The following is a 20058-nucleotide window of genomic DNA, read 5'->3' on the forward strand; positions in this document are numbered from 1 at the left end:
GGTGGACATGGTTCATTCGTCCCCTTGCAAATTCAGATCAATGCAATGTTCCTGTATAGTATCACCACTATACCATCAGCCCAGTTATTCCATCCAGAGCATATTGACACATTTTTTGAGAAACACCATTTTCTCTGCCTTGCTTGAACACAAAGAGCGGACTTAGAGATGTCACTAAAATTGAACGAGATGAATGTGATACTCAGTGAGATTGGAAGAAAGAAGAGTCCTGAAAGGATGTTGATTGAATTTTATGACGTCTACTTAGATGTTTTAAGCCCACGATCACTGAAAATATAAGGATATAAAAGCTCAGTTGTCAAATTCCTAAATCCTGTACTGTAGGTGATTACAGTGCTGTTACTCAAACATTAGCCTTTGCTCTGCGTGCTTTCAGGAAAAAAAGGATCCACGCATAACCAAATATAGAACAGAGATGAACAGCTCAGTGATGGCAAACTGCGTAGATTGATTTGCTCTCTTTGGGGATCTGTGGTTTCCGTTTTTAAATAACAAACAGGGCCAGATGCATCAAAGGGTTTTACCCATTCTGTGTCTGTGGGAAAACGTGTTCATACAGATGGCCCTTAATGCCCTTTTCTCTAGGGAGGAACTAAAGGTTGGCCTGAGTGTTCCAGGTCTCTAAATCTGCTATTTCTCTTCATAGTTGCAGTATGTGGCCCAATAGATGGCATAGGAAAGTTCTTGTGAAAATGCCTTGTTTGCGAAATAGGACTTGTGTAGATGACGAACACGTCAGAGGTCTTTTTCCTTGAAGGAGCTTCCACCTTTATGTTAGAAGTTGCATCTCGGAAAAACAAACAGAGATGACATGGGGTGCCATGGGAGCACAGGGGGCTGCTGTTACTTATGTCCACGGACAGACCTCTTAAGCTGAGGTCCATTTGTGGCAAACGCATAGGGAATGCCTGTGCAATGTTAAAAACATGTTTCCGGGAAGCTCTAAACCAGGCGAGATAGTCCAGATAAGAGTGGACAGGATAACTTTTGTTTTTGGCTGACGTTTCATTTCCACCCTTAAATGGTACCTGCATATTAGAGAGATGCTGAATTTGTTGTCTGTAGAACACAAAATAACATTTAAACTCTTGTGCTGTATTCTGTCTGCTAATTTTGTAATGTGCTCTAAAACGTGGATACCCCTTCCTCTGGATGTTGAATGTGTGGCCACTCTCTTAACTTTTAGGAAAGTGGTCAAATCGGATTTATTCCTACAAAATGCTTGGCCTGCTCCCTGTACCAGTAGCATCTTGCTACAAATTGTTGGAATCCAATTTGTGGTGACACAAGTAGTCAAAAAATAAATCAAGAACTAGAAATATAGGAACATTTGAAAACAAAATCTGCCCTTATTGCTACTGAGCCTGATCTATGTTTGTATGTAAATCGTGTGTTTGTCTTGCACTGTAATCCACTTTCTGTATTAGAGAATGCGCCTGGAGTAGACTCAAGGGCAATGTCAGGATCAAATGTAGATCCAGGATGAGGCAGTGATGAATAAGACATCGAGGTACCAGGGCTTTGGTTTTCCAGCAGAATGGTGGCAGTAAGTGTCATAGATCAAACATGCATTGAAAATGCAATAGGTCTCGCCTTTGATTAAGTTAAAGTCATTTGCTTTGCTAATGGTATTGTGTAGCAAAGCAAATGGCTTTAACTTAATGAAAGGCAAGACCTATTGCATTTTTAATGCGTGTTTTTATTACTCACGGGAATCTCGAAACGAATGCAAACAGCATCGTTTGATAACTCTTCATCCACATATTAAGCAGGTATCAACACATATGCCACAATGACAGGTCCCGACTGCTCCACGTGGTACACCCCAAACCACTGCAGTAAGAAGCTGCAGTGCTGACCCTCCGAGCTAGCAACAATTCACAAAAATAATTCGTGTGTGCCTGCTTGACACCTCGCATACTTCCTGGCATTCTGAGTGTTGTTGAGGACCCAAGGACAAACGGCGGTTAAACTGCAATTTATATTAAACCCACCTGAAGAGGAAAACAGGAACCTCCAGTTCCATAGATTTTCTAACTAAACTTTAAGATATAAAGTATAACCCAATTCGCAAAGAACATAGATGAAAAAGTATTTTGTTCATATAGCGCTCACATTTCAACGACGCCGATAGAACTTTGTGGCGCCAGATTAAAGATGTTATTAAAGTGCAGACAAATAGTTACCGCCTAATCCGAGGCTCCTCAAAGTGTCTCCAAGGAGAGGCAGAAGGCGCAGCTGGGGAGCGGCCTGCTGGTCAAGGTGCCTGTGATTGTTGACAAGCTGTGAGACTGCTGTCATCAGCAGCGAGCCCCGCTTATGACATCTTAGACACATCCCTCTAGTGGGGGTCCTCCGACACGGGCCGTCTCCTCCACGAGGCGGGGCTGCCCAGTGGGCCTCCCTCGCCCCGGGACTGAATCAGCCAGAACACATCGCTCCTGCACTGCGGACCGGCTTTGCTAAGAATCGAGTTAAAAACCTTGGGCCTTATTTATGAAGGCCTTGCGCTGCCGGTGGGTCACTTTTAACATGGAAAAAACTGACGCACCGGTGGCGCAAGTCTTTCATAAATGAGGCCCCATATGACCGGCCCCAGACCTTACCCATAGCGGAAGCTTTAGCGGGCCTGGGACCACATGTTAGTATCTGGCGCCACCTAGTGGTTTAAGGCATGTTTACCCGCCATGAATAAATAGGGAAGGCGTTTATAGCCCTATGCTGGGCCCTGAATAAGTGCGGTGCCAGGGAGAATAATGCCTCAGCGGTGTAACACAGGCCCCTGCGGCGTGATGGGGAAGTCAACCCGTTAGAGGGGCCCTATGCTACCCCAGGCCAAATAATATCTACGAGATATGGGAGACTCAGGGACTTCTTCACATTTTGGGGTGGGGAGACTCTTAAAGGAGCGCGGCCAATGTTATTAAGGGTGTGGTTTAAAAACAAGCAAAACATCTGAGTTTAGCAAAATGTGCCGCCTTACTTGTATTTTACTGTTTCTGTAATTGCATCCAGATATATGATACAAGTAACATTATACCTAAAAAAAAAACAGGACTATTGTGTAAGAAAGTAGCTCTGTATATACTGCACCAAAGTAAGGTACAGTGTATACAGAGTCCACAGTCCCCAGAGGTTTGGCAGAGGTTAAAGTTAGATATAACCTTACTCTCTAAAGTGGTAGCTTGGTCGAGCAGTAAGGCAGTATCAGAGGACAGTGTAAAGCATTTGATGTACACACTCAGTCAGAAAATGGTCTCACACACTCAAGAATTGAACTCTAGGCTAACTCTAGGCTAATTGTGTTGTATATAAAAAATATGCTGTTTTATTTTAGAACCACAGGTTGGTATAAACATACGTTCTCAGAATGAGATGCTACAGTTGAATGCTTTCAAGGAGCAGTAGACTTTTGAATGCAATAGATACAGGGGTTGCAATATGCAACACAATCTTAACACAATTATAACATTGAGTTCAATGGGAATTTTAAGCAAACTGCAATAACATTTACTTTACCAATGTTTTTTTTACTCAGGGCTGGATTCTGGATTCAGCCCTGGTGCATCTCCTGAAAACAGTTGAAAGAAATAGTTTTTGTTATACAGGTGATTAAGGAATATTTGTAAGTTGCAAAAATGGACACAGAAGAATTTCTGGCAAAAACCAGGCAATGTTATCCTACGGAGGAAAATTAGGTTATCGGAAAATCACAGTTGTAAATACTTTTTCTGGTCAGTGCTAGGTACCTAGATCCAGCACGGGGATCTCTCATGGTAACAGGTGCATAATTTCATTTTCGTTGATTGGATGAATAAAGTTTCAAAACTCAACATTTCCAAGTGAAAACCAGTCAATGTTACCCTATGGAGAAAATGTAAGTTATCGGCTTGCAGGTAAGTACTCGACTGGCAGAGTTAAGGTTCTGGGGCAAGACTCAGGGGTCTCCCAGGTTCAGGTTGGTACAGTAGTTACACCCTCAGTGGCACAGGGGCAGCCGGGTGCAGAGAGACTAGGCCCAATGTTAGCCTACGGCGGGTAGGGGGCCTTTGGTTGGTGGCTGCTAGCAGGCAAGCCACGCGGCTGTGGGAGCGAAGCTCCAGGTCACTTACTCAGGGCAAGTGGGGAAGTAGATCAGAACAGTTGGTGCACCTCCAGTGGCACTGGGGCGGCTGGGTGCACGGTGCTTTTGGGCTGTTGGGTGCCCAATGGACTTCAGTGGACTTCAATGGTAAAGCTGCAAGACGAACAAAGGCTGCAAGCTCGGGCATGGAGATTCTTCAGGTGCGACCACCACTTTGAGGGGTAAGTTGGAAAGCTGTAGGTTGGGTAGACACCCAGGAGTTGGGCACAGGGGGCCGTGGGGCGCCGGGTGCAGGAGTGTCTTTAGGCATCGGGAAATCTTACCCACTGCTGATAGCGATTGGAGGGGTCCCTGGTGTTGAGGCTGGAGGAGTCCTCAGGAGCGTCGAGGGGAGTCCTTGGGTGCTAGATTCTTGGTCATAGTCGCCGGGGGGACGTCCTTGTGGTCTTCGTTCACTCGGGGACAGGCCGGGCTCAGCGGGTGCAGAGTGAGATGGATTCATGGTTCCTGGATGGCACCAGGAGCTACAGATGTTTGAGCAGAACCACTGCTCGTGGGAGTCCCAGTCCTTAGTTAAGCAAGGCAGTCAGGTCCTTCGGGGTTTTTGAGGTTGCTGACCACTGGAGACAACAGGGTTTAGCAGGAGCAGGTTCGAGGGCCAACAGGCTGGGGCCAAGTCAGTTGGTGTCGTCCTCTTGTTAGCAGCTGCACAGCAGGTCTTCTTTCTTCTTGTTCTACTTGTAGTTTCGGAATCTGGATCTGAGGAAGGGTGCCCCTAAATACTAAATTTTTATGGGCGTTACAGGTAGGTAAAGGTCAGGGCCCAATGGGTCCCTTCCCTAGGGTGGGTACACCCTCTATCCTGCCACTCTCCAGTGGGAGGGGGCAGGAGCCTAGTCCTGATTGGGTAGGGCTCCCCATCCTCAAGACGGCGAGAGCCCGGAGTTGTGCTTCACCTCGCTTCCCCCAACTGAGGGATGGGGTTGGCAGAGGCTGGCACACCCCCTTTCCTCACTTTGGTTTTCCCGACGATCTTCCCGCCAGAGTGGGGGTCAGAACCAGTGGGGGCCAGTTGCTTAGTACAGAAAGTGGTCTGGGGAAGCTCACAAAGGCGGTATGCCTTTAAAGCTTCCCCTGCCCATCCTGGGGGAGGAGGCCTAGCACCTCGCCCCAGGATGTGCATTGTGGCAGGTCCCCGAGAGTGAAAGGCTCTCGACCCGGAGGTCCAGCAACATGTCTGCTGGGTGGCAACCTAGGTAGTCTCTCAGTCAGGACGTGGATTGTGGGTTAGTTTCAGGGGGCATCTCTAAGATGCCCTCTATTGTGCATTTTACATGAAATCCCACACTGGCAACAGTGTGGGTTTAATGTGCTGAGAAGTTTGATACCAAACTTCTCAGTCTTCAGTGTACCCATTATGGTGCTGTGGAGTTCGTAATGACAACCTCTCAGCACAATATACTCTTAATGGCAGCACTGCACTTACAGTGCCCAGGAATGGACCTGGGCACTGTAGGGGCACAGGGCTCATGCACCTGTACCCTCACCACTGGCATCGGGTACCCAGCTAGAGGGGTGACTGATGTATGCCAGGGCCATGTTTTGTGGGCATGTAAACATTTTGGTTTGTTCAGCATCAAGACACGCAGCCTGCCAAGGCAGTGTGTGTGTGTGTCAGGGCACAGGGCCTCTAAGGGTGCCACAATAAGTGTTGCAGCCCTTAGGGACCTCATCTGGTCACAGTGCCCTGGGTACCTAGGGTACAATTTACCAGGGACTGCCATGTGGGCAGAGATGCCAATTAGGTTTGGGCTTCAATGCAGTTTTAGGGAAGGAACACAGGCCCTGGGTACCAGATTGGCAGGAGCCGAGGGCACACTCAGTCAAAGTACATCAGCAATTCAGCAAAAAGTGGGGGCATACCATGCAAGAAACAGGGCACTTTCTCACATATTGGGTTTGTCAATAGTTGCTAGTTGCATAAGATAAATAAGCACCAATTATGTCTTCTATATAATATTTTAAAAAGCTTCCACTTAAAGCCGTGGTGACAACTCGACAATGTTGCTGCTACTGAGTTTCAAAAAGAGAAGGGAAAACCAGAGAGAAATTGACTCTCTTTAAAGGATTTCCCTTTCCCATACAACACTCACCTGGCATGACGTCATGCCGTAACTTCTCCACTAGTGAAAATTGAGCAGTGTGAGCATGCGTGCATTGATGTGCCTGCTGTCACTGCAGTCCGGTAAAAAACGGACCGCCTGTGGCAGGGCATAAAACAGATCCCAATAGAGACCTGTTTCGAGGCGCCCTTTAAAAAACAGCTGGTGCCACCCGGGCCACTTAAAGCCCTGGGGAGGGTGGGTCATCGTTTTACGTTCCCAATGACTCTTCCACTTCAGGTGGACTTTGGAATGAAAAGGTAGGACTGAGAACCGACTTCTGTGAAATGTGACCTCGTTTTTGTGATTACACCATCTTCCTCACCACATCTCACTTTTAACTCCCATGTTATCAACCTTCTCCCTTCTACTTATCACTCTGAAGCAGCTCAAGTGCAGCGTCAGAATGCTATGATGCCACCACACTCTGTTCAATGCCTACATAGCCCCACTTTCCAGCCTCATCCATGCCTTACTCACAAAAACAATGTACGCCATTGTGGGGGAGCTCACGCCACTGCCCTCCGACAGACCGCCCAAAGCAACGGCTGACCACTGAGCACAAACAGACCAGCGGGTCACCTGTGCCACCCCAGGTTCGTTTGAAGTCAAAGCACACGTCACGCGGTGTGTTGTACTGCCCGGCTGTGGAATAGCAACTTCCCCGCTCTTGAATACTGCTGTACACCACGTGCTCCATAACAACAGAGGTGAAAGCAAATCTAAGTGCAATATTGATCCCTCCTGCAGGGACCGAACGGGCCTTCGCGGTGCATGTATGGACCGGAAGAGGGCTGTCACGCGGTCCCTGACTTTGGACAGGTCTCTAGTGCAGACATCGCTGCCCCCACCCTGGACTCGGGATCTCTTCCCCAGGTCAAGGCAGGGGTCAGAGGGGTGGGGTCACTGCAAAGACACTCCAACACAGCCCTGGCTGCCTACTCGGAACCAGATCCTGACCTCACAGAATCGCCAGAACCAACAAACACCAGCCTGCCCTGCAGTGACGTGGTTTGCTGACCTCACTGTCATCTTCTGGAAAGGGGAGTGGTACACCGGCTCCCATTAGATTGTAAAGCCTGCCTTTCCCTGGTGCTGTTGGTTCACGCTGACAGTCATCCGTAGGAGAGAAGGGTACATGAGGATCCAAGATCCAAGCGATCCCTCTCTGCTCCTGCCAGGGCACCTGGAGGGAAGATCCGAAGAGAGCTGGTGCCGCTGCACCACAGCAACAACGCGATATTGTTGGCGAACTAAGTGATGCCACCGTAAGAGCACATTAAATTCTTCACACAGTTGGCCCTGACAGAGCAAACGGCGCATCTTCTTGAAACCGCCCAGCATCCTCTTACCCACAATACACCTCCATAAGCCATATCGCTGTAAAAGGAAAGCCTCCTGGATAAACAAACTCTACTAGGTGGGCAGCAAACGCCATATTTTTAAGCGATCTTTGCCACAGAGCAAGAGCGTCTCTGCTGTGTTCAGTCATCGAGCCCCGACTGGTTCTTTATAACTCACCAGGAATTAAAAAACAAGCATTTAGAATGCAATGGCCTCGGCTTTGTTAAAGTTAGAGCTATTGGCATTGCAAATGAAATTATTATTATTTTTTTTTAAACTTAAATAGGTGAGCATTAGAGTGTAGTAGAGAGTATTAGCGGACACAGAGCCACACACACAGAAAGCCACACGCACACACCTGCTCTGTGGAATAACCAATGCTTTCTGCCTACTCCCACCTCCACCTGGAGAGGGGCGAACACTCAGAGACCCCCACCCACATTTAAGGACCATAGAGTCTGGACAGACAGAGCTAGAACATCCACTCTCACGTGCCACATGCCTTCTTTCTACTTACGGTACAAAAGGGGGTGGTGATGGACGAAGTATCTGAATCAATCAAACACTCACACCCAGTCAACAGATCTGGGTTTAATCCATCACCGTTCTTTAGCCCACTCTGCCACCCCAGTTCAGACATGGCTATATGCAAATCAGTCTGACCCTGTGCCTCATGGGAACAGTCATGCGCGAACTGCCAAGCCATGTCTTCCCTGGACCGGAAACAAGCTTCCGAGGACCGGTTTCTACTTACAGCACCAACTACATAGGACTACAGACGAAGCAAAAAAACAGCTAATCAACTGGAACCCAGCACATAACTCAACTGTATGTTTCACCTGTGCGACTGCTCCAGATGAACAACTATAGCATGTGACTGTCTGTACCATGCATTTAACCTGTGCCCCATGCTCCCTCCCACCTCCACCAGGTGAAAGGCGACCACGGTGAGACCTCCTTCCACACATCTGGATCACAGAGTCTGGTGCAAGCAGAGGCAGAATCCCCAACTCCGCCAGCCCCGATCTTCTCCCCAATGTGCCAACAATTTAGGGTGGTAAACTATGTTACCAGCGGTGCTGGAACAATGCGCAGAGAGGGGGTGTTGCTACCAATGCTATATCCCTGTCCAAGGGTCGCACAAAAAATACAAGTGTAGCACATGTGTAGAAATCGGGGTTCAAGAAATATTTATCATGTGTGCATCACCGAGTGAAGTGTCTGGATTTGTTTTGATCCCAATAACGTCTTTGTTTGCACCAAACTTTAGAATGACAAGCAATGTGCTTAATTTGTGCTTTCGGAATTGCTGATATATTTTGAAATGTTTATGGTGCATACACAGATATTTATATTTTGTTCTGTTAGAACACAATTGAATTCCTATAGCCTTTCCCAGCACTCCCTGTAACAATACAAGATTGTCACACAGGTCACTTTTACGAAACCTCTCAGTTTGCAGTCAGAGAGAGAAAGGCACACGTCAGTTTTTTTTGTTACATGAATAAGCAGCAGTTTGTCAGAAGACATTGCCTGACCTTTGACGTCTGTATTTCGTGAAGCACAGATGTGACATAAAGGCAGAATGCACAGAATTCCTTACTGCTCTTTCTCCTGCTGAACTCTGCCGCTTCACCCCGCACAATTACTTCCAGCGCCTGTGTATGTGACGGTACCAGATAATCAACCTCACCGACTATACCTGTACCATATGTTTCAACTTTATGACTGTACCAAATATGCAACTGCAGCAAGGATCCTCTTATAGTACGAAACGTTACCAGCTATGCGACATTAACAACTATGCAAATGTGGCAAGTGTATAACGATATACTGAACCCAGCACACAGGACACGCACAGGAAGAGTCGCATCTTCTCCTCCTCTCTGTATCTAATGCGGTGTTTTCAGGCTTGCGCTTCTCCTTGCGGCTGGTGCAGGCGCTGGGGGTCCGGGCTCGGAAGCCGAGGACCACCGGTTCATACAGCGCTTTGTCCTAGAGGCAGCAGACCGGGGCAGGGAGGGCTGCAGGGGAGTGGGAGGGGGCTCAGTGAGGTGTTGCAAGGAAATTTTCAATGGGGCTTCCAGGGACTCGACAGGTTGTCGATGCGGGCGGTAGTGCCAGGAGGGCTTCGGGAGTGCTTCGAGGAGGGCTGATTGATGCCAGGGGTTTTCGAGGGCAGTTCTCGCTGAGCTGACGGGATGGGTGTGTTTCTTCGGCTGGGTGTGCTGTCCGCCTCCCTTGGTGGCTGGACACCCCCAACCCCTCCTGTAGATTCCAGCCTGTCCTGCCTCTATCTCTGCCCTCCTGCTCGGAGCCCCCTCTTTTGCCCCTATCTCCCGCTACCTCACTTCCCCTTGGAATCTGGCCTGTGGGCGCTCCCTGCTCTATCTCCTCTCAGGGATGGGCTACGGTCTCCTCTGCCCTGCCCCGGTGTGAGGAATCCCCTCCGCAGCCTGTGTCAGCATGTAGCGACCGGAAATCAAGCACACCGAGTGGGCCGGAAAGCAAGCACACCGAGGGGGCAGGAAAGCAAGCACACGAGGGGGCCGAAAAGCAAGCACACCAAGGGGGCCGGAAAGCAAGCACAGTGGGCCGAAAAGAAAGAACACGGAGGGGGCCAGAAAGCAAGCACACCGAGGAGGCGTGAAAGCAAGCACACTGAGTGGGCCGGAAACAAGCACACAGAGGGGGCCGGAAAACAAGCACACTGAGGGAGCCGGAAAGCAAGCACACAGAGGGGGCAAGAAAGCAAGCACACCGAGGGAACAGACACACAACGAGGGAACAGACGCCAGAAAAACAATCACGAGGGAACAGAGGCAAGAAAACGGGCACAATCAGGGAACAGAGGCAAGAAAGCGAACACTCACCAGAGGACTCGGCAGCTTCTCTACTTCTTCCGGCGGCGGTCGGGCAGAAATGGCTTCAGCAAAGCGCCGACATTTTCGGATTCTGGGGCGTGATTTTCGTTCTCTCCTCTTCCCATTGGCTGGAATGTAAAATTCCAGCCAATTGGAAGAGGAGAGAAAGAAAACAAGTAAGAAGAGAAAATAGACGACCCGATTCCGAAAGCCGGGGCTTAAACGGAGTGACGCCCCTCTCCTCCAATGGCTGGCCTCCATTTCGGAAGCCAGCCAATGGAGAAGAGGGGCGGGTTTAAGCCCCCAACTCTAAAACATAAATTCTCGCCTGCGATGCTGCGCAAGCGCAGCCTTCGCTAGCCGAGACCTAACAAGCGCGGTCCCGAGCTGCAGCCGGAGCATTGGGATCTCTTATCTTTATGGGGCCATGTGTATACACACATGGCCCCATAAAGATAAGAAAGTACTTGATGACAGCCGTGAAGCAGGCCACCAGTCCAGATCTCAAGCCAAAGGAAGGCAACCAAAACACCTAATTTCCAATGGCAGGCTGCCGTTTAACATAAACGGTGACGCCTGCCAATGGGAATGAAGGGCGGGCTTAAAGCCCTCTTCTGAAAATCCTCTTTTACAAAATCTCTCGCGGAGGCAGAGCAGGGCTCTGCCCTGCAACGCACGCGAGACCTAAAAGGTGTGTACATGCTTGATTCACGACGGCGGAGTGAGAACCATCCTTGCAGAGGCAAGGATTCTGTTAGCAGAACTATTTTCAGTGTTTTATGGCACATGGATCCAAACAAAAGTGCAGAAGTCTTGAGAGAACTGCAAACGTATCTTACACAACTTGGTGTGAACAGTGCCAGTAGATGGCAGATTGCATGGAATTGCATGGAATTGTTCCATTTCCTGCTTCCCCAAAGGGGCCTATTTCCAGAGCATACGGAATTTAGGGCCGATTTAGAGTTTGTAGGATGGTTTGCTCCATCACAATGTGATGGATATCCTGACCTTCTTATCACAAGTGCCATTTGATATAATGTACTTGTGATATAGCAGACGGGATATCTGTCACTTTTATGATGGAGTAGCCCACCACCAACTCTGAATCAGCAGATGGGATATCTGGCACCTTTATGATGGCGTAGCCCATCCACTGAACTCTAAATCAGAACCTTAATCCCCATAGACAGGTGGGGCTAATTTAGAGTTTGGCAGAGAGTTACTTCATTGCCACAACGACAGAATATCGTCGTCAGCAATCAGAAGATCCACCTGCCTGATTTACAGATGGGTGGACTCTTAAGTACATCCGTCTCCATTGCAGACATACTCCGCCGAAAGCCCAATGGACTGAGGTCCTTTGAAGGTCTGGCCATTCGACTGCCAGTCTGATTTAAAATGGGCTGTCGAATGGCTAGTTTTCACTCTCCCATACCACTGTGAAAAATCAGGTGGTAATTGACATTAAAAACATTTAAATGACTCCCACATCATGAGAGAAAACCCCCATATTATGGGGTTGTTAGTTTAATCTCACTTTGGGATTTTGTTTTTGAAAAAACAAAAACAAGTAAAAGAAAAAAAAGCTTGACGGATGGTACCATCATTTTAAGAGTACTGTCTATTAAACCTTGGCCTCAATGACAGAAACCGCTGTGATGATGGTTCCTGTCAATGACTAGAGATGTCCGATGGGCTGACAGACATCTCAGAATTTGGATTATGGGACTCCGAACCATATATCAGGACCTGTAAAATCAGTTTTTTGCGATAAGGCAATTCTATATGTGGTTGCCTATTCTTTTATAACTATATCACTAATTACTTGGTTTGCTACCTGTGCTCTTAGCTGGGATGTCGTTCTAGTTCGGTCTCTGGGCCTCCAGGCTAGTCCCCTCATTAGACAGGTATTCTAGCATTTGAGTCTGTCTTTTGGATTGGTTCCTGATTTGTCCTCCTTCTACTCGGTTTCGTGTGTCTACTCTATGGTGGCAGTGAAAGGGGTTACTCTATGACATGTCACCTCCTTTCAAATGCACAGAAGCTTTCCTCTCCTCCGAATCATAGAGTTACATGACTGCCAGAGACTCTCCAACTTTACTCTGGCATCTATGCAATAGGTTAAGCTTTGTTTCTAATTTCGAATTACTATGAAACCGCTGGCACTCTTTTCTGAATAGTCCACTGGTGAGAGTTCTACTCTAACCCTAGGATCCAGGGACAGAGGCATCATCACCAAGATTTGATCTGTGACTAAGGTTTACTTCTAGAGCTCCTATAGAACCAGCTATTGAATTTGGGGTTATGGAGGATAGAGAAGTGAAGCAAGGATAGAGAGTTCTAATGTAAAGAAAGAAGTTACTGCATGAAAGAAAGAGTTGGCAGTCAGGGAGAGAGTGCAAGAGAGAGTGAAAGAGGGGCAAAAGTACAGAAGGACATGGTTCATCAGTATTGTTGTTGGCGAGAGCATATCAGTTATTGTGACAAAGGTTCAAAATGACAAATAACTATGGTCTCCTTTCTCTATCCAGTTAGACAAACTTAGATCCATCCTGCAGAACATGGTATCCTCATCATCCACTCTTTTATCCATGAGTATGCAGCAGCCAGAAGAAAGACCTCTGTCTGCACTGGATGCGTCTGAAATGGCGAGTGTTGCCAGCAGATCCGATTCCTTGCCCTCAGGCCACTTGTCAACCCCAGACATGCCGCCAGGGGGAGTTAGAACACCTTCCTCGAGGGTTTCCCCTAGCCATGCCCAGGGCACGTGTCCAGCATGCAGCATAGATGTCAGTGAGCAAGTCAGCCAGTTGGTCAGCAAGTACGAGAAGCTGCAGGATCTGGTGAACAGCTTCATGGCCAGGCACTCCGACGCGAAGTCAGTGAGGAAGTCATCACTCAAGTGCCAGGTAATAAATGCAGAGCGCAGTATATGCTGCCCATACTATGGGTCATATCAGGAGAGAAAGTTGTGAGGCTACAGTATGAGCGATGGGCAGTTGTGACATGTTTGCTGAAGAAGTCAGTCATAGGAAGATCTACTTTGGACACTTTCCTCCGCAGCAGCGGAGGAAAGCTATAAAATGATGATAGGTCTGGGCTTAGGCATGAAGGAGAGCCTATCTGAGATCCTTTTATTTGTTTGTGATGTCTTAAGTGTCACATTTCACAGGCAGGCTGCTCTAAACTGGTTGAATTTTTTCTAAGCTGTCTATCTCTGGCTGTCAACAAGCCTTTCGTGAAGTTTCTTGTGGGTTCTTCAAGGAACCCAACTCTGTTTAATATCTAACTTTTGCCCATAACCGTCATATTTTTCCTTATGCAGATGACACAGAGGTCATCTTCTGTCTCAAAACTTTTGAAACAACTCTCAACATCACTCCTTTTTTCAAACATTTTCACTTGAAAGTCCCTTGTAGATGTTTAAAAATGATCTACAATCGAACTCTGACAATCAGAAATCTTGTAATTTGGAGCTGCCTAACTTGCCTGGATTTCCACGACCATGGTAACTTCACCAACTCTTGGTTTAGAAGCAATACATTTTTGACGACCAGCTCAAAATCATATGCAACTCGGTCAGATCTAGGCCATGTGACTGGCATCAGGTTCTAAACAGTAGGAAAGCATGTCCAGTAATTTGATTTCACCTCGCTTGTTTCCAGTCCCCAATTGCTTTATTTTGAGGTACAAGTTAATTTGTCACAAAACCACTACGACATCTGGTCTGTTATGTTTTTTCTTTGTAATTTCAATTCCAGCTGTGTATTTCTTGGCTCTTTTTAAGACTATTGTTCCTCTTATCTTGTTATTTCCTGCATTAATCAGGCAAGACAAGGTGTGGGGGTTCCTTTGCAGGATTCTATCTTAAAATATTAAAATCATTGACTTTGTCTCTGAGAAGTATGCTAACCAGTCTACTTTTAGGAAAGCTTTGGAAACATGGTATTCACTTAGTAGCTGTCTTCGTCCTTTTTCACTACTTACCCTAGCACCAGGATACTTGGATAAGGTCACTTTGTGCTATACAACGGGTATTGCATGCATTTTAGACTGTGACTAGCCTGGACATGGTGAGGAGCGCGCCACCTACCTGTGTGCTCTGAAGTGCCTTCGGAGGCATGCAGGTATTACAGGAAACCCATTAAGAAAACATCTGCGAGCTTATGCCATTCATGTTATGAGTGGCTCCAAGATAGTTTGAACTCTTCCAGGGCTCTCAGGTGGTGAATGCAGTTGTGCTGTCTGGCATTGCATTGGCATTCAACAGGTGGACTTTGCCTGGCAGCATTATGGAGCACCATTAGTGGCTGGGCTTTCCCACCATCCTGGCCTTCATATCATGTCACAGGAGGCTTTGGTGCCATTGTCTGGGAGCGTTGGATTGGGAGACACTTCATAAGTAATCACATCCTTCTGGACCAAGGGTATGAAAGCACAGTCAGTCCCATCCAGCGGACACCATCATCCATGTATGCATATTTAAAGAGGAAAGAATCAACTTTACTAAGCTGCACAGAGATGCTTAACTGAACTTGGAAAGTAGTATTGTCACCAACGACTTACTAGAGGATAAGTATATTAAGTCCACGCACCATCCTGAAACCAACACAATAATACTTAGAGCCATAAGGCACATCAAAACTATAGGACAACTCCCATCTTGACCCACTAGCCTCGTCCCAGAAACCTAAAAGCAATATGCACATCAACAAATACAGCTCACATTCTCTGCAATTCTCTAACTATTGCAGGTCCACTATGACACCCCAAATGCTGTATGGCTTTGTGAAGCTTTTAAAGTATTTACTAGGCTCTCATCTACAACGTAACTAATGCACAAAACCAGGTATTGATAGCTAAACCGAACCTATATCTTCATTACTAATATTACTGATAGGGCAGAGTCAGGGTATCTATGTCCGGATTTAAACTAAAAAAGAAACTGGACCCACCAGTCACAATCCCCCAAGCTTCACCACTGCAACACTCCAAGGAAGAATCACTTGTATGTTCTGTGAACTTAACAAATTAGGTTGCGGTTTGATGATCATACAAACTATGAAAACTGAACAAAGTCTGAACTGCCTTTAATATTTATTATTCAAAATCATTCCATACAAAATACACAGCTCCCCCAAATTTCTGAAGGTAGGATTTAAAAGCATATTTACCACAGTCCAAGACTCCTTCGTTCTTGACTTCTCAAAGGAGAACTCAAAGGCCATTGTTGACTTCTCTCAGGACAAAAGGCACAGTTTATGTTTATGTGATTTGTAGAGTGCATAGCTGCCAAAGGGCTTACCAGCGCTGCAGCGAGGGTGATATAACGGTGTGAAGGGGCCATCAAAGAAAGAGCTATGTGTTAAGTTGCTTCCTGAAGCTATGCAGGTCCTTCAAAAGTCTTAATTCAATGGCCATTGAGTTCCAAAGTTTTGGGACTAGATGAGTGAAGGATCTCCCTCCCCCTCTGGCTCTTTTTATCCTTGTTGTGCTCATAAGTAAATCGAACGAGGACCTGAGGGACCTGCTGGGTGTATAAGGGGAGATGAGAGACCGTAACAGGGCTTGACCCCTGCCATGCATAAACCACAAAATGGGGATACCTGGTCAAAGGATAGTGTGTTGTTGTACAGAAAACTAAGGTAAGAAGAGGCGACATACTATGTGTAATGAGTCATATCTGGCTGAGAAATTCCCATCTGACCACCCTTATTTTGGGGAGTGTCGTCATGTGGGAGTTGGTGTTCGATCCCAATATCGCCCAGACCATCAGATGACGGTACGGATATGGATCTTCAAAGACTCTAGCCAAGATAATGCTCAAAGAGTGGGAAAGATAAAGTGCAGTGCTCTCGTGAAAGTGATGATTAAAATTAACTACCTAGACAAAAAATATGTTTAATGGAAATTGTCTCGGTGTCAAAGTTAAAACCACCCCCTGTAGTGGAAATTAATAACTACAAAGTGGCGCTGTGCAGGACAGTCGACATGTTTCAGCCTATAGGATTGGTTATCGGGCTTTCTTCAGGACCCAAAAGGTGGAATAGCTACTGCAATCATACACGGTGAAGTGAAATGTGAAAAAATGATGATGAAAATGATAATTAATACTGTACAATACAGGAGTCTCAAAGGACCTTGGAGCCCCAATGTATCCTTGAGTTTAAAGTTTTTCTTTTCCCAGCTCTATGTGGGAAAAGACCTCACCTCACCCGGCAACCTACTCGGGAATCTGAGGCCCGCTCTGTCCGTCGGTACCTCACTCAGTCATCCACTTCCTCTTGGATGACTGAGTGAGGTACCGACGGACAGAGCGGGGCCTCAGATTCCCGAGTAGGTTGCCGGGTGAGGTCTTCTCCCACATAGAGCTGGGAAAAGAAAAACTTTAAACTCAAGGATACATTGGGGCTCCAAGGTCCTTTGAGACTCCTGTATTGTAAAGTATTAATTATCATTTTCATCATCATTTTTTCACATTTCACTTCACCGTGTATGATTGCAGTAGCTATTCCACCTTTTGGGTCCTGAAGAAAGCTGGATAACCAATCCTATAGGCTGAAACATGCCAACCGTCCTGCACAGCGCCACTTTGTAGTTATTAATTTCCACTACAGGGCGTGGTTTTAACTTTGACACCGAGACAATTTCCATTAAACATATTTTTTGTCTAGGTAGTTAATTTTAATCATCACTTTTACGAGAGCACTGCACTTTATCTTTCCCACTCTTTGAGCATTATCTTGGCTAGAGTCTTTGAAGATCCACATCCGTACCGTCATCTGATGGTCTGGGCGATATTGGGATCGAACACCAACTCCCACATGACGACACTCCGCCAAAATAAGGCTGGTCAGATGGGAATTTCTCAGCCAGATATGACTCATTACACGTAGTATGTCGCCTCTTCTTACATTAGTTTTCTGTACAACAACACACTATACTTTGACCAGGTATCCCCATTTTGTGGTTTGTGAATTGAGTAGAGGAATGGGATACTAGGTCGGTAAACACCCCCTTGACCCTCCTTATACAGTTTTGTTTATGACCCTGCCATGCATAGCCTTGTGAGCTATGCAAAGTGCCTTAAACTTGATTCAAGAATGGATAGGGAGCCAGTGTAATTTGCTCATTGAATCTTTCACTGACTCCTGCTTGGGAATTTTTAGTAACATTCTGGCCGCCAGATTTTGAACAACCTGCAGCCTATTGACTACATATTTGGGGGCCCCTAAGTACAATGAGTTACCGTAGTCCAATCTGGAGACCACAGGTAACAGAATCACCATTCTCCGCCCCTGATCTGGGACAAGGTCTATGATCTTCCGAATCAGGCGAAGAATACTGGATGCAGGTGGCTGAAAGTTTTTTTGCTTGGGTATCCATAGAAAGATTCCGGTCAAGCCACATCCGCAAGTTCTTGATGCACGGCATCTGTGCAGGGGGGGAGGGTACCCCAGTTGCCTGGCCAGCTGATCCTTTTCCAAGGGTCAGTGCAGTTACCCAGGAACATTAGCTACATTTTCTCCCCATTGAGTTTCAAACTGCAGTTGGCCATCCATTTAGCAATTTTTTTCCATGCATGGGACAAGCTGCAGGTGATTATAATTGGTCGCATCAGACACTGAGATTACCAATTGTGTGTCATCTGCATAAGACACAATTGACAGTCCAACACCTCTACTATTTGTGCCAAAGGGCTCATATAAATGTTAAACAAAGTGGGGCTCAGTCCCGATTCCTGAGGGACTCCGTATGGGGCATTGAAGGTGTCCAAAAAGCGGCCTGATTCCATGCATTGGAAGGTTCTTTCACTTAGGAAGGAGGACATCCATCAGATGGCCTTATCCTGAATCCCGATCTCTCTTAGTCTATGTATCAAGATTCTGTGATCAGCTGTATCAAAAGCTGCACTTAGATCAAGAAGAAAGATAAAGGCGGTACCCCCTTGGTCCAGTATCATTTTAAGTTTCTCAGTGACTAGAAGGAGAGTGGAGTCCGTACTGTGTTCAGGGCGGAACCCCATCTGGGATTGGCGCAAAGTATTATTCTCCTCAAGAAATTGTGAGATTATGCCATTAACATGTTTCTCAGTGACAGTGACATTGGTAGTGTTTCTGGGCAACCAATACTTGTAACAGAGAGCCTACCTCTCCTCACAGTCATGTCCTCAAAGTAATCTGTGAAATGGAAAATTAAATGATCTCATACACCATGGACAACTTTTCTCAGAAAGACCACTAATGTCTAAGGACACACAAAACATGTCTGTCTAGCAAAGACCAAGAACTTTGAACCCCACTTAGCCGCATGCAACTCAGAAGTAGATAATAATCTGGATTCCATCTCATGCCCTATCATTCATATCCCCAGAGCAGGAACACTTGTTTCAGACAATCTCCAATTTAATAGAAAAGCATGTTCTACTGCCCCAGCTCCCAGGGCAGTCTTGCAAAACAGAACAATATAATCATTACATATGAGACCTAGATCTGTCAAGCAAATAATTGGTTGCTGGGTGCCCAGATGAATGAAGCTAGAAACAGCCCAAGAAAATTCCTAAAGTACTTAAGTCACAGATTTTATCTGGTTTGGTAGTTTGCTGCACAAAGAGTTAAAAAAATATAGAGGGAACGTGGCCCAGGAGGACCTTTTCTTTATAACAGCAAATCATGCATGTGCCTTTGAGAAAACCGGGCCCCGAGTCCAAAAACATGAGAGCACACCAGGTAAATACATGTATTCCAAAGAAGAAGCAGTACCCATTGGATACACTGTGCCACACTGGAAAGAACTGGACTCTCACAATATACCTCAGTTTCCTGACCCACACTAGTATGCCACATTCAGACTGTCATGGTGTGTCTGTACCCTAGCTGGCTCCCTGCATTGCCGTCTCACTATTGAGACACCCACGCGCCTCTAACAATGCTCCACTTTTCGTACTTACAAGGTAGACTGATATTTGCTGAACTTTCACAATGGACATATACTTTGGTCTGCCGTAGGCGCAGCGTCCCACTATTGAAACACAATTCTCACAATATTGTAGGCATGTTTACCAGCAACATAGACATTAGTGAAAACAAATGCACTTGTAATGACATACCTGAATTTCTGTTTTTTTAATGACATGTGTGAAATTTATTATAAAGATATTCTCTGTGTTAGATTTGGTACCACACACCTCCTTGTGACAACCATACCCACTTTTTGTTTTATTTTGCTACAACAGGGTTCATATCAGCACTCAGTATCCACATATGTCTTTTAGGACTTCTGCCATTCCCATTGGATACAATGATATTCCTCAGGTATTCCATTGGTGGATAACACATCAATAAGTTTCTGAGGCCTTCCCTGGTTTACCAAGATTGCAGGTCAAGGGGGTTGGTCAAGGTAGATCTCTGGTTTACAGAATTAGAATCGTAAGTGAATTGTTATTCTAGGTGGTTCATTGAGTTACAGAAAGATCAGCATATGTCTGAAGGGATCCTAATGTGTGTGTAAGTTCCTTTGTTTAGAATGAGACCACATTTTTTATGAATATTTCTCTGGAAAAGAATCACTAATGGGGCTGTTT

General features: G+C 46.3%; 1 protein-coding gene across 1 annotated transcript in view; it reads left to right on the forward strand.

Moving 5' to 3' along the window:
• Positions 1-20058, forward strand: part of QRICH2 (glutamine rich 2) — a 433653-nt gene that overhangs the window by 256727 nt on the left and 156868 nt on the right. Inside the window, exon 9 of the mRNA XM_086930698.1 lies at positions 13007-13384. Within this exon, the coding sequence (XP_086786824.1) occupies positions 13007-13384 (378 nt within the window). The remainder of the gene's footprint in view (positions 1-13006; positions 13385-20058) is intronic.

The sequence above is a fragment of the Lissotriton vulgaris genome, chromosome 7 (genome assembly GCF_964263255.1).
Source record: "Lissotriton vulgaris chromosome 7, aLisVul1.2, whole genome shotgun sequence".
NCBI lineage: Eukaryota > Metazoa > Chordata > Amphibia > Caudata > Salamandridae > Lissotriton > Lissotriton vulgaris.